At 38.6% G+C, this 15506-nt stretch overlaps 1 protein-coding gene across 2 annotated transcripts in view; it reads right to left on the bottom strand.

Annotated features, from left to right (window-relative positions):
• Window positions 1-15506, bottom strand: part of NF1 (neurofibromin 1) — a 238183-nt gene that overhangs the window by 182889 nt on the left and 39788 nt on the right. For both annotated transcript variants that reach the window (XM_081109596.1, XM_081109597.1), the window contains exons 2-3: window positions 4874-5017; window positions 2912-2995 (exon numbers count right to left, since the gene is read on the bottom strand). In XM_081109596.1, coding sequence (XP_080965722.1) covers window positions 2912-2995; window positions 4874-5017 — 228 coding nt within the window. The remainder of the gene's footprint in view (window positions 1-2911; window positions 2996-4873; window positions 5018-15506) is intronic.

Below are 15506 nucleotides of genomic sequence, written 5' to 3'. Positions count from 1 at the left end.
CTAACAGCTTTAGTATCCATCTATCAATGACAATTTTGATAATACCAAGCATGATGACAGAACAAAAGCTTATATAACTGTGTGCTATGCTCAATTCTGTAATTACAATCCAAGTGCTTTCAGATTCAAATACACTGAAATATATGGATAGTAAATAAATACATATCACAAAAAATATAAAATTTGAGTTACAATGTCTATTTTTCATTTATAGGCTAACCAAACAATACAGATGTTGAAAATAACTCCAATTATATACAAATGAAAATTGTGTAAGTGTTCAATCTTTTGAATAGTGGTCATAGATACAGCAACAAAACTACTTAAGATTCTTCAAATTCTATAAAATCTTACTTATAAGATATTGGTAAGTATTTGTTCACTTTCACTAGATGTTTCAACTACTTATGAGGTAAACATGTACTTGTAAGCTCAGTTAATCTCGAACTTCCTCAACTTACTTTGATTTAAAAATGAAAATCAAGAGACAACCATAAAATCATTGATGGCAATCTAACAAAACACAATTGTTCAATAATGTGAAATGTATTATTTTTAATTATAAATTTAATTTTAAAATCTTATACATTTTCAATTGTAGAGCAGAGCAAAATAAGATATATTTTGTGCATAATATAAGTTTTACCATGCCCAATTAGAGTTACTAGAGTTTCCATTAGGCTATCTCCAAAGAGTACCAAATTAGCAGGCCAATAATATCATTCCCCAAAACACATTTACCATTAACTCTCAATTACAAACATTAATAGAGAAAAGCTGTAGAACTAAGAGAGACAATAAACCACCCTATTCAAACATGAGAGTGGCTAATACACTGGTATATACAATCAAAACAAGAAGACTACAAAGAGTGATTCCTATTTTTAAAATTGTCCACCTCCACAAGGCCACCATCCTGTTTAAAAGCCCTTTCATTTTATAAACTAGAGGCCTGGTGCATGAATTCGTGCACAGGTGGGGTCCGGCTGGCCCGACCCATCAAGGCCGATTAGGCAGGGCCAGCAGGGGGGGAGAGGCCACAGGTAGTTGGTGGGCCAGCCCCATCCCCTGATTGGGGTAGGGGGGTGGTTGGGGGTGGAGCTGGCCAGGGGGAGGGGCCACAGGCAGTTGGCTGGCTGGCCCCACCCTCTGGTCAAACTCCTGGTCGAGAGACAATTTGCATATTAGCCTTTCACTATATAGGATGAACAATAACATATCATAAATTAACAAAAAACACCAAGCTAAAACGGAACTAGCTCACCCTCAATTTAAGTGGAAAACTTAAAAACACTCTTACAATTTTGGAATATGGCCAACGATCAATAAAAGAGTTTTGTGGGGTTATTTTAACGAGAATTGTTCCTTAATATTATTTTTTTTTTATCCTCACTCGAGGATATTTTTCCATTGCCTTTTTTTTTAGAGAGAGTGGAAGAGAGAGGGAAAGACAAAGAGAAACATCAATGTGAGACAAACACATTGATTGGTTGCCTCCTGCACAAGCCCTGACCAGGGCTTGGGCCAAGAAGGAGCCTGCAACCGAGAGGTACGTGGCCTTGACCGGAATTGAACCTGGGACCCTTTACTCCACAGGCCGATGCTCTATCCATTGAGCCAAACCAGCTAGAGCAATAAACGAGTTTTAAAACATTATCCTTAGGGTTTTGTGGCCTATAATCTTAAATACTTCTCTTCCCTAAGGATACAGTGTATGTGAATGTAATTATGTTTTCCAACACTACCGTATCCCTTCCCCAAACACTTACGATTATCCCCTATCTTCTCAACCACACATAGCAAAGTCCCTTCCATCTAGGTTTACTAGAGAGAATAACCATAACATATGTGGAAGAAAAGCAATTCTGAATAAAAGCAAATGATGTGCCAAAAGAAGACAGGATATATGAAATAAGTTAATTCCAATACATATTGAATAGCCAGATCTTTTAAATGGAAGTATTAAATTTATTTACTTATTTGAACTTCTACCATGTTCTCAGAAGAATTAAGGCTACTGAAATATAGAAATACTTTGTTTTATACAACAGGAAGATTCTTGAAAAAATTCCAATTAAGTCATGGTTGAAATACACTGAGATAACTATTTAGAGGAAACCTGAGTAAGAACTGTCTTGTACTCAACTAATCCTCCACGTATCTCTATTTTATATGTTCATTTTTGTAAATAACAAGTGTTCTTCAGGTAGGATCTATCAGTAACAGTTTAACTTTTTAAGCTCATTTTTATGTAGATTTGAAAAAACATTAAAATCAGATTCATACAGGGGAAACAAGACGACTCTTAGTCTTTTGCCTCACATCCTTTCAAAACTAAACAATGCTACAGGCCTAACAATATCTGAAAAACTAATTAAATCAAATCGTGGCTTTTTTTTCCCATAAAATGTTTTCTTTAAAACCCAAGATATATGTGGCTCAAGTTTAACACTTTATAAGTAAACTTAATATCTATTTAATTTATAAAAGATAAGAAAATGCCCAGCCAGTGTGGCCCAGTGGTTGAGTGTCAACCTAAAACCAGGAGGTCAAGGTTCAATTCCCTATCAGGGCACATGCCCAGGTTATAGGCTCGATCCCCAGTGGGGGCATGCAGGAGGCAGCCGATCAATGATTCTCTCTCATCACTGATGTTTCTATTTCTCTCTCTTTCTCCCTTCCTCTCTGAAATCAATAAAAATACATTTTTTTAAAAAGATGAGAAAATGATTTTATCTTGAAAACTTGTTTATGCCACCTAGTCAGCTGTTTTAAAAATTCATATGCATGTCTTAGACAAAAAGCCCATGAGTCCAAAAAGTTCTCCTTGTCAACACCTATATTTTGGTACATCAGATTAACTCAAACTTAAATTCACAAAACCTGCCTACTGAAGAACAGATTTACTTACCCCAGCAAGACATTTTTCCAGTGTATCCAATATAATCAACTGAGAGAGATATAAATTTTTTTCAGCAGCTTCTCCAAATATTCTCTAAGAGAAAAGATATTCAGAACACTAAAAGTTGGTTATTACTCTCCACTACAAATCAGCACACATCTGAAAAGTCAGAGGCTAAGAATCACGAAAATCAGTAGTCTTCCATTTTATCTCCCAAATTATACTATATTTAAATCTATTATTTCTAATTTTATCCTAATGCTCACACAAAATAAATTATCAAGCAAACAAAACTGCCGGTATTCATTACAGTCTGCCATTAGCCTTGTAACAGTAAAAGAAGATACACTGGTTTATATACTTTAAAAATACATAGGATTTAGATATACACCCTGATCTTTAACAGAATCTTGAATGGAGCATTTAACCACACTTTGATGACACAAAATAATTAAGGTCTAAATTCTTAAAGCAAAAAAAAGACTAGACTATCAATTACAAATAATTTTAAGCATTCACTATTCTTAAATTTAATACTACACTATTTACCAACAAGAAACTATTGTTTCCACAATTCAATTTACTCAATAAGAACTAAATGAATGTCAATATCATAATATTGGTGTGTGTTTTTTGTTTTTAAAAGGTTTCAAGTATTAAAATATTTTCAATCTAAATGGGAGCATGGCCACTTATTATATAAGTAAAATCCTATCACTGTGCCCCACACACATAGCAACAAAAGAGCTCCACAAAATCTTAAATAAATTTCTGTAAATCACTTTACATATTTATTAAAAGCCCTGCGTTTTTTCAAAAAATATTTTCTTCCATAGAGAAAGGCAAAAGATTTTCCACAACTCCAGTTTATCCATTTTGTAAGTTTTAAGTATTGTCTAATGAGCTTTTTTTAAAAACACACACACACACACACCAAAGATGATGTGACTATAAAAATGTGACTAATTTTCACAACCTACAACCAAAAGTCATTTTCAGAGTTCAAAACAAACAATACAAATCGTGGTTGTAACTGCTAAAGACAATCAGAGCGATTGCAATTTAGTCAAGAAATATCCGAATCAATTGATTTGAACTGAATATGAAGGAAATTTTAGTTAGGAATTGACAGAAAGGAAGGAATCACCTGAGACAGGAGAAATATGTTCAAATGTACAGAGAGAGAATAGCTCGAGTACCCTGAAGTCTATGGAATGTGAACAGATTTTATAAAATGGGGGGAAAAGAAGCTTTTGGAGTAATTTGAGGATATAGGTATTTGGGAACACTTCAAAAATGGGTTCTCTACCTACTGCAGAATCTGTCACAAGCTCTAGGATGAAGGAAATAACATTTTCATAAAAACAATCTTATATTTTAGGACTATAAGTTCATTTTTTTTCTTTTAATCCTCACCCAAAGACATTTTTTCCATTGATTTTTAGACATAGTTGAAGGGAGGGGGAGAGACACAGAGAGAGATACATCAACGTAAGAGACAAATCAACCTGTGAGCCAGCACCTTATGTACGTGTCCCTGACTGAAATCAAACCCACAACCTTTCAGTCTACGAGCTGAGTTTCTACCACTGAGCCAAACCCACTAGGACAGTATAAGGTCATATTTAATTTATCATCTACATAGGACTGGGACAATTTTATATGTAAATATTCAAATAAGGAGGTAAGGAGAACATCTGAATAGATTACTATGGTCAATTCGTATATGACATAAAATCTATATGCAATCCTAATTTCAGAAAAATAATTTTAAAAGTCACAAATAAGAAAAGTATCTAAGGGAAAGAATAAAAAACTAAAATGAAAGTTAAAAGGTTATCTGTGCTTATCCACAAAATAAAATGTTTACAAAAAATGACTTTCCATATTTCAAAATATGCTGCTCCAAATTTTTAAATAAAAAGCAAACCAAAGTAAACTCCCCAAAGGGACAGTAACCCAATTACTCACCATATTGTTAACATTCTTTAAAATAGTAGTGAGGCCACTTATAACCAAAGAAAACTTGTATTTGGAAATATTGATAAGACATTCCTTGTTGTGTTCGGTACTGACTTTGGTATGTGTGTTCTGCTGTCCTGTTTTTATTGGAAGCTTTAAAAAAAAAGAAAGAAAACACATGTTAGCTTACACTTGAAAATGACTAAAAAGAACTCTATTCCTCATTGAAAATCATGAGATTTTAGGAAAATTTTATCAACCAATTACCTATATTAGTATCTTAAGCTCCAACTTTCTATATATAACAGTATTTATAGCAAATCTAAAATTCGTTGGAAATTTCAATTTTTGCAGCTCTCCTTCTGGAAGTCATAAACTCTATCTACAAAATTAAATCCTTACCCAGCTCTACATAAAAAAGAATGATGACTCACAGAAATAGAGCTATTTCCTTGTAGCTAAAAATTATTTCAGAGAATGTTTGCAATAAAATGCACACAATCCTTTCTCTTAGACATTGAACTCAAGCACTAACAGAACATGAGACCAAAAAAAATCTATGTCCCATACCTCTAGTCCAGTGGTTCTCAACCTTGGCTGCACATTAGAATCAGCTGGGAATCTTTTTAAAATCCTGATTTCTGGGCCTCATCCTCCGGAAATTCTGTTTCTTTGTTATGGGGTGGGGCCACAACAGCAGCAGCAGGCAAGCAAGCTACCAAGGACAGGGGTGTAAGAGTGAGCACCTCCTGCCAGCCCAGAACCTCTTGGGTGGGGCCACAACATTAGTAACAAAGAAACAGAATTTCCGGAGGAGGAGGCCCAGAAATCAAGATTTTAAAAAGATTCCCAGGTGATTCTAATGTGCAGCCAAGGTTGAGAACCACTGCTCTAGTCAATAATTGCAAACAACTGCAGGTTGTTAAAAAATTAGGACAAACTATACCCTGGAATAAACAGAGTTAGGCTAACTCAGGTAAGATAACCACTCTCAGGTACACAGTTGAGGAAATAATGGCACAACAAACAGGTAAGTCTCAAGAAAAATACATCCTTTAAGGGGACCACATTTACATTTATCTGAGAATGAGTTAAGTTGTATTACCAAGAAGTTCATGTCTATTCTGTTCCAAAGTAGCATTCTGTATTGAAAGCACCATGAACATACTTATTATCTAATTATTAGATCCTGCTAATGCTAATCAAGAACACTGGTAAGGTTCCACTGTGAAAAACAAAGCTCAGTCCATCTTTCTCATTTCTAACTGGTGCAAACAAAGGTAGAAAGAGACTGAGTTTCCTAAGTCAGTTAATAATAAGTGACTAATTCGCGAGTAAAGAAGTACTCAATAAAAGAGGGAAGTCATTTTTAGACTTTGGAGGAAGGGGCAGAACAGAAGCTATAGAATTACATAATGTTAAATATAAAGATTACAAAGGGGAAAAAATCTGAAAGATCAAAAAGGGGGGGCATTTTAGAAGCCATCAATGGCTGTAATGTAGCTTGTGAATCTCCCCAAATCCCTCTGTGATGGTTAATTTTATGTGTAAACTTGATTGGATTACAAGGTTCATAGGTATTTGGCTAAACATTATTCATTATTTCCATGTGTGTCTCTGAGAGTGTGTCTGGATTATAATAGCATTTGCATAAATGCACCTAGTAAGCCAGTTTTCCCCGCCCTACTGTGGGTGGGCATCATCCAATCCATTGAGGGCCTACATACAACAAAAAGGCAGAGAGGAAGGAAGAATTAGTCCCTTCCACCAGGCTGTTTCGCTAGGACATTGACCTTCTGCCCTGGCAATCGTGGTTCTTAGGTCTTCAGACCCAGACTCCCCAGACTAGAATCCACCAGCTCCCCAAGTACTTAGGCCTTTGGACTCAGACTGATGAATTAGATCACCAACCTTCCTGGGTCTCCAGCTTGCAGATGGCAGATAGTGGGATTTCTCAGCCTCCATAATGACATAAACCAGGTCCTCATAATCTCAATCTCTCTCTCGCTCTCTCTCTCTCTTTCTCTCTCTCTCTTTCTCTCTCTCTCTCTCCTCTCTACACACACACACACACACACACACACTATTGTATGGCATAAGAGACTTCATAAATGCAATTAAGATCCCTAATCAGTTCACTTTGAGTTAATCAAAAGAAAGATTACTTGAATGAGCCTGTCTCAACCAGCTGAGTCATAAGAGATTTAAAGCCACAAAAATACTTTCTGTTGGCCTCGAAGAAGCAAACTACCTTACTGTGGGGAAGGTCACATGGCAGGAAACAGCAAGTGGCCTCTCCAAGCTGAGGGCCTCAGTTCTGCAACGGAAAGAATCTAAATTCTACCAGCTAATGAGATTAGGTGGAACTCAAGCTTCAAATAAACTCAAAGCCCTGACCAACACACTGAGTTCAGTCTAATAAGAGCCTGAGCAGAGAACCAGCTAACCAATGCCCACATCTCTGACCCACAAAAACCATTAGATAATTTTGTGGGCTTTTATAATAAAACCACTAGAGGGCCGGTGCACAAAAATTTGTGCACTTGGGGGGGGGGGGTGTCCCTCAGCCCAGCCTGCACCCTCTCGCAGTCTGGGACCCCTCGGGGGATGACCACCTGCTGGCTTAGGCCTGCTCCCCAGGGGATTGGGCCTAAGCTGGCAATCAGACATCCCTCTGGCAGCCCGGCAGCCCTCGGGGGATGTCCACTTGCCAGCAGGGAGCAGGCCTAAGCTGCAGTCAGACATCCTTAGGGCTGCTGAGGAGGCAGGAGAGGCTCCCACCACCACCGCTGTACTGGCAGCCATCAGCCTGGCTTGTGTCTGAGCAGAGCTCCCCCATGTGGGAGCGCATTGACCACCAGAGGGCAGCTCCTGCATTGAGCGTCTGCCCCCTGGTGGTCAGTGTGTCATAGTGATCAGTCATTCCCAGTCTTTCTGCTGTTAGGGTCAGTTTGCATATTACCCTTTTACTATATAGGACAGAGGCCTGGTGCACGGGTGGGGGCCGGCTGGTTTGCCCTGAAGGGTGTCCCGGATCAGGGTGGGGGTCCCGCTTGGGTGCCTGGCCAGCCTGGGTGAGGGGCTGATGGCTGTTTGCAGCTGGTCACACCCCCTTCAGGGTAGGGGTCCCCACTGGGGTGCCTGGCCAGCCTGGATGACGGATTGATGGCTGTTTTCAGGCTGGCCACACCCCCTTTAGGGTGGGGGTCCCCACTGGGGTGCCTGGCAAGTCTGGGTGAGGGGCTGAGGGCTGTTTTCAGGCTGGCCGTCAACTGAAGCTCCCAGCCTCTCCATTTTTTATTTTTTTTTTTATTTGGGGACTTATTTACCTTCTATAATTGAAACTTTGTTGCCGTCACTGGAGCTGAGAGCCGGCTCCAGCTCTGAGGCCACGGCCTGCTGAAAGCAGGTATCTGGGGTTTGTTTAGCTTCTAAAATTGAAACTTTGTTGCTTTTGGAGCTTAGAGCCGGGCTGCGGCAGGTGGGGAACCTTGGCTTCCTCCATCACTGGAGCAAGCAAGCCTCCTGCTCGCTTCAGCTGTGTGGCTGCCAGCCGCCATCTCGGTTGGCGGTTAATTTGCATATCGCCCTGATTAGCCAATGGGAAGCGTAGCGAAGGTACAGTCAATTACCCTTTTTGTCTTTTATTAGATAGAATTATGTTTATAGTAGTTTGTTACAGGCAACAGGAAACTATTAGAACTACTAAATCTCTATCTTCAAATGCATTATTCAAATGCTTACTTGGAATCTCCACACAGGTATCTTTTAGGCACTTCAAACTCAGTGTTCCACCCTAACAAATTTGGCTCAGTGGATAAAGCATCGGCCTGCGGACTCAAGGGTCCCGGGTTCGATTCCGGTCAAGGGCATGTGCCTTGGTTGCGGGCACATCCCAAGTCGGGGGTGTGCAGGAGGCAGCTGATCGATGTTACCCTCTCATCGATGTTTCTAACTCTCTATCCGTCTCCCTTCCTCTCTATAAAAAAATCAATAAAATATATTTTTTTAAAAAAACAAAACTCAGTGTTCCTAAAATTTAATTTATAATCTTCCTACTATGTTTTCTTTTTTAGTAAACAGTACCTCAATCTATCCTGTTTCTCATTTCCTTTATTCCCTTCCTTTCAGCCTCTCCCCCTTTATTTTTTTTTTAATTTTTAAAATATTTTTATTGATTTCAGAGAGGAAGGGAGAGGGAGAAAGATAGAAACATCAATGATGAGAGAATCATTGATTGGCTGCCTCCTGCACACTCCCACCTGGGGATCAAGCCCGCAACCCAGGCATGTGCCCTTGATCGGAATCGATCCTGGGACTCTTTCCACAGTCTGACGCTCTATCCACTGAGCCAAACCAGCTAGGGCCACCCCCCTCCCCTTTAGTCAGTTAGATAAAAAACGAGACAAATAACTGGGCATGCACAACTCAGCTCTACCCTCTTCTCTTGGGAACAGGCTTGCTGCAGAGTACAAGAATGTTCCCCTATGTCAACATGCCAAGAGTTGATCAACTGCAGAGGAGAGTGAGCAACACTGCTTGGGAATGAATGGGTAAATCTGACTAATTCTGAGATGTATTTAATAGGCTCATTTGGGTCTCCAACATCACAATGACCAGTAAAACTTTTATTTCATATATGTTTTGGTCTCCATCTTTACTCTTCTACTTCTCAACTTATTCAGAAGCCAGGCATGTATTCAGGGCCCCCAGGCTCCCATAAACATCACAAAAATCTATACAGAGCAAGTAGTAAATGACTAAGATTTTGTCAGATAAAGTGGTCAGGGAAAGCTTTCTGGACACCTAAGTAAAGTAGGAGAATGGGAAGACCCATGCAAAGATCTGAAGAAGATGGGAGGTAAAAAAATAAAAAACAGAGCTGATGTTGAAATGAGTGTGGCATATTCAAAGCCTAGCTAAGAGGCCCCTGTGGCTAAACCAAAGGTAACAAATGAAGAAAGCATAGTAGAAAAGGTCAGAAAAAAACAGGTGTGAATCAGATCATGGAAAGCCATACGAGCCATGTTAAGAGCTTTGAATAGATTCTGAATTTGATGATGCAGCAGGTTATATTTTCTAAGTATGGTTACAGTATTTCTCATCCAACATGCTCTCCTGCAATAAGACCTTGCCATTCCCACATTAAGCAGAGTCTACTTTTCATTTTCCTTCTCCCCTCCTACCCCCCCCCCCCCCACCTCATCTAGGCAGATCTTGTGACTGTTCTGACCAACAAAATATGGCAGAAGGGACACTGTGCCAGGAACAGCACTTAATTGGTTTGATCAGCTGAACTGGTCATAAATTTCTGACTCGCAAAATTGTGCACAAAACAGGTTGTTTTAAGCTCTGGAGTAGTCAGTAATAGATAATGAAAGGAAGAGAAGAAAAAACAGGGATGTAAATAAGGAAGTAACATGAACTGATTTTTATGTTTTAAAAAGAGCCTTCTTGCGGCTGTATATTAGAAGATAGTTTAGGCAAGAGAAAATGGTAGCTCAAGTTAAGCTAATAAGAGTAGAGTAAAAATAGTGAGATGTTATAATAGATTGGAAGATGGGGAGGCAGGTATTCAAAATGGCAAGCTGATTCTGAAGTTCAATAAAAATAAATCTGTGAGAATACCAAAGAAATTTTTGAAAAACAAGAACAAGAGAAGACTTGTATTATCAGGTACTGAAACATTCTATTGAGCTCTTACAACAAAACCAATACATAATAAACATAACTAATTAAAGACATAAAGCAGTTATTAGTATGTACATAGAAATTTAATATGATAAAGGTAATATTTCAAATCAGTGGTAGAAGAATAGATATGTCAGTAACATATTACCAGATCAACTGGCTATCCTCTGGAAAAATAACTTATATCAAACTTTAAAATGTGGGAGGTGGCAAGGGCTACTATGAAAAGAAAAATAAAGTCATAAAAACTATTAGGAAAAATACCAAAGAATAATTTCATTATATCGAGATAAGGCAGATTTTCCTAAGCAAGACAAAACCCAGAAACCAGAAAGAAAAAAAATATACACATATATTTGCCTACATAAAAATGTTTAAGTTCTGTTAAAATAAAGGGGGGGGGGGGCAATACACTATAGCACTGACAAAAAGACAAGTAACAGACAAGAAGTAAAAGAATGCACAGCCCTGGCCTGTGTGGCTCAGTTGGTTGAGAGTCATCCCATGCACTGAAAGGGTTGTGGGTTCAATTTCCCATCAGGGCACATCCCAGGTTGCAGGCTTGATCCTCAGTAGGGGTACACAGGAGGCAGCTAATCGATGTTTCTCTCTCTCTCCTCCTTTCCCTTCCTCTCTCTCTAAATTTCAATTTTAAAGAAAGTCTTTAGCCCTAGCCAATTTAGCTCAGTGGATAGAGCACTGGCTTGCAGACCAAAGGGTCCCCAGGTTCTATTCCAGTTGAGGGCAAGTAAAGTGGTTGCAGGCTTCTCCCAGCCGGGAGGCCCTGGTTGGGGTTCATGCAGGAGGCAACCAATGGATGTGTTTCTCTCCCACTGATGTTTCTCTCTGTCTTCCCCCTCTCTCTTCACTCTCCCTAAAAATAAACAGAAAAATATCTTCAGGTGAGGATAACAACAAAAAATAAAATTAAAAAGTCTTTCAAAACATAATGTGAAAAAACTAGCAGTCAAAAGGTTTACATAACTAAATCATAAGGTTGTATTATATATTCATCAAACTATTCAATGGAAAAACTGTTGAAGAAATATGAAGCAATTCACAGAAGATGAGTGGCTAGTAAATATATGAAAACATGCTCAATTTCACTAATAATTCTAAAAGTACAAAATAAAATTAGACCATTTTTATAACTACATTTCTCCAAAATAAAATTAAGTACTATTCGAAAAAAATAATGCACAAGGAAATGACTATGCCTGGAGTGGGTATTTTTAAAAAAAATAAAATAAAATAAAAAATAAAAGGCACAAAATTTTTAAAAGATAGGGTAATTGTAATTGAGAAAACTGTGGGGGGGCTTTTTTCTTTTTCTTTACTTTTATGAATTCCTCTTATTTTCAATTGGCATGTATTACTTTCCCAACTGGGGAAAAAAGTAAATTAAGCTCTTTTTTAAACATTTCATGCTACCATACATAAATCTTTGTATATTATGGCAGAAATGCAAATGATCTAAACTACATAAAGAAAAATAATCTCCTTTTAATGAGAATCTATATTAATAAACTGTTAGCTACTTAAGATACAAGATTTCAACAAATAAGAGGATTTAGCAAGAGAAAGCATAACATTAAGCAAAGCACTGTGAACAATGGATAATTTGTTTCTAGTTGCACTCAGAAAATTCTTTGAAAGGTCACAAGCTAAAATCTTTGCTCTGTGTACATTTTAACCAGTTTCTAAAAGGCCCTTCCGACCATGACGGGGTAGGGGTGACATTAAAGTTCACTTAACATAAATTTTCATCTAATGAGAGAAAAGGCTAAGAAAAAATCATATTAGGGGGAAAACACATAGAAAAAATCATACTAGGAAAAAAAGACACATCAGCTGTAGCTACCAAATAACATAAATCAGGAAAAGATATCAAATGTTCATATTGGTTATTAGTAACACATTTCCCAAGGTGGACTCTGCACCACTGAAATATGACTTTATATGGCATCTAATGTGTGGGTGTGGTTGTGTATTTGGGCTAGAAATGAGATGTAGGATATGAGCAGGATGAATAAGGCATTCATGGGGACAAAATGGAGCATACAGAGGGTACCCACATATAGAAGGCAGCCCAGCAAAGAATGTCAGCACATGAATGGGGTAAGGACTGGATCCCATAGAGAGGGAAGCCAGGCACAAGATATCAGAAATCCACGAAGGGTGCCCAGCTGGCATGGCTCAGTCGTTGTGCATCGATGTATGAACTAGGAGGTCATTGTTCGATTCCTGGTCAGGGCATATGCCCAGGTTGTGGGCTCAATCCTCAACAGGGGGGTGCAGGAGGCAGCCAATCAATGATTCTCATCATTGATGTATCTCTCTCTCTCCCTCTCCTGTCCTCTCTGAAGTCGATAAAAAAAAATACCTTATTAAAAAACAAAAAAGAAATCCACGCAGAGTAAAAAAAGGTATCTACATGGGAGGGCAGGCCAAAAAGGATGTCAGAGCCTAAATGGGATAGAGAAGGTGTCAACGCATGAGTGGGATGAAAAGATAAGAGACTGGGGCCCAGTAAGGGATGCTGGACTTTGTTGTGCTTCTGCATGGTAGGAAGAGGGAAGTTCTAGCACAAAGTCTGAGCAGGATGAGGAGGATGTTCACACAGAGAGACAGCACGGGATATGAGCCTGAGCAAGGTAAGAAGAACATCCACTAGTGTTGGAAATGGGGGCTCAGGGATAGCAAGGCGTGTTGGAGCCTAAGCAGAGTGAGGAGGACATTTGTGCTTAGGAGTAGGTGGTAATGGGGAAATGACAGTGATGGCAGGTTGGTTACATAAAAGGGGACTGATCAAATAAGTAAATATATTAAGAATAACCAGAGCCAGGTTTCTTACTGCTGAAGAAAGAAGTTACAAATAAAGAAGGGAGGAAATTACTAAGACTCCCCTAGTGTTGAACTAAAATTAGAAATGGTATAAACATACAGTTTTCAATAGAGATGTAAAATTAAGTATTGATATAACATGTACACACAGAGGAATATGAATACATGCGTTCCCTAGTTCTGTCCACTGAGAAGACTTAGAAACAATGACAATTTAGTAGTAATGAGTGCATCTAGCCCCCAGATATTGATTTCTAACTACCATTCTCCAATAAAAAGAACCAGGGCTCTTCAGAAAAATTATTAGTTCCAGCCCTAACAAAACAAAAGTTCTATCAAAAACAAAAAGAAAAAAAGACAAAACAAAAGTTCTGAGAAGCCTGGAATATTTTGTTGTTCCAGAAAGAAGGGACATGCTCAAAGAATGATAAAGGCATGTCAAAAGGACACAGAAGCCAGATGGAAGAGGCTCTCACTGGCCAAATCTAGAATAATTTGAACATGAAAACAAATAATGATTAAACAGATTATCATCCACTGAATAGCAGAAAACCTTTAGTCTGTACTCATAGAAATAAATACTTAAACTGAAAGCCTGGTGAGAATGGAATACTTAGTGTTCTAAAAACCCCCATACAATGTGTGTGTTTACAAGGGAAAAAGAGTTAACTTCATTCACAAAGAAGAAGTTGTCTTACCACCTTAATCAAGTGATCAAAGTTAGCATTCTCAATAATGGGATGATCTAAACTGTGCCATCTGATAGGATAAAATGGGGAAAAAAACACAAAGCATTATAACTGAGATATTCCTATAAAAAATGTATGTGGTAAGCCCAAAATGAGGGATAACTTACAAAATAAGTAAGTGATACAAAGTAAGTGTATAGTCTTCAAAAGCATTTGGACTTGATCCTTTTGATATAAAGGACATTGTTAGGACAAATGACCAAACTTTAATGGGGCCTGAGAATTAGATAGTAGTAGTAATGTATCAATGTAATTTCCTGATTTTCATAAGTGTATGTAATGTAGTAGCATGTTTTAATTTGTAGGAAAGACAGTAAAATATTCAGGGGTGATAGGACATCATATTAGCAACTTACACTCAAATGGTTCAGGAAAATATGGTTTGTGCTTTACTTGTAGCTTTTCTAAAAGTTTATTATTGCTTCAAAATTTTTAAAAGATTAAAAAAGTTCTGGTTCAGTTCTAATTCCATATAGGTTAAACCGGTTTTGGAGGGATTTACATCAGCATTTCTATGGAGAAATAGTGGCTGAGTTGCACATAAACTTGTAAGTGAAGTGGCAGCATATATCCTATTCACAGGTTGAAAGTTGCACTGCCCTTAGGAATGTCAGCTTTCCAAAATCTGATGCTCAAACTCAGGATTAAAGAAAAGTACCTCCAAAAGCTACAAAATCATTTTGTTTCTAAACCCAAAGTCTCCTGGTTCTTAATTTAATTTACAGACAAGTCCCTTGTTCTCTACCCATAAAATCTAGCAATGGTTTATTTTTGTAATACAACTGGCTAGAAGAAGTTGATCCACTGGTGGAGTGTGGTACAGTCAGTCTCCAAGATGACTCCCCATGAGCCACACCTCCTGATATTCACACCTCCCACAACTGCAACAGGGTTGGTCACTCTTAACTACTGGAATACCACAGAAATGATGATGTGTCTCCTCCAAGGTTAGGTTATCAAAGGCAGAGGCTTTCATCTTGGACTGCCTTGTCTTCTCTCCCTCCCTCCCAATATTTATCTCTCCCAGTCCCTCCCTCCCAATCTCTCTCTCTCTCTCTCCCCCCTCCCAGTATCACCCTCTCTAGTTTTGTGATTTCTCTTCACCTGCTCTACAGAAAACCAAGAACCATGCTTTGAGGACACTGAGGTGGTCTTTGGAGAGGTCCACATGGCAAGGAACTAAGGCCTCCTGCCAACAATCAGGCAAGTGAACTTAAGATGTGCATCCTTCCCCCAGTCAAGCTTTCAGATGCCTGCAACCCCAGCCAACAGCTTGACTGTAACCTCAAGAGAGACCCTGAACTAGAGGCACCCAGCTAAGTCACTCTCACATTTCCTGACCCACAGAAACTGTGAGA

Source organism: Myotis nattereri, assembly GCF_964212035.1.
Source record: "Myotis nattereri genome assembly, chromosome: 16".
NCBI lineage: Eukaryota > Metazoa > Chordata > Mammalia > Chiroptera > Vespertilionidae > Myotis > Myotis nattereri.
The sequence above is the reverse complement of the archived record's forward strand: the minus strand, read 5'-3'. Positions and strand labels throughout refer to the sequence as shown.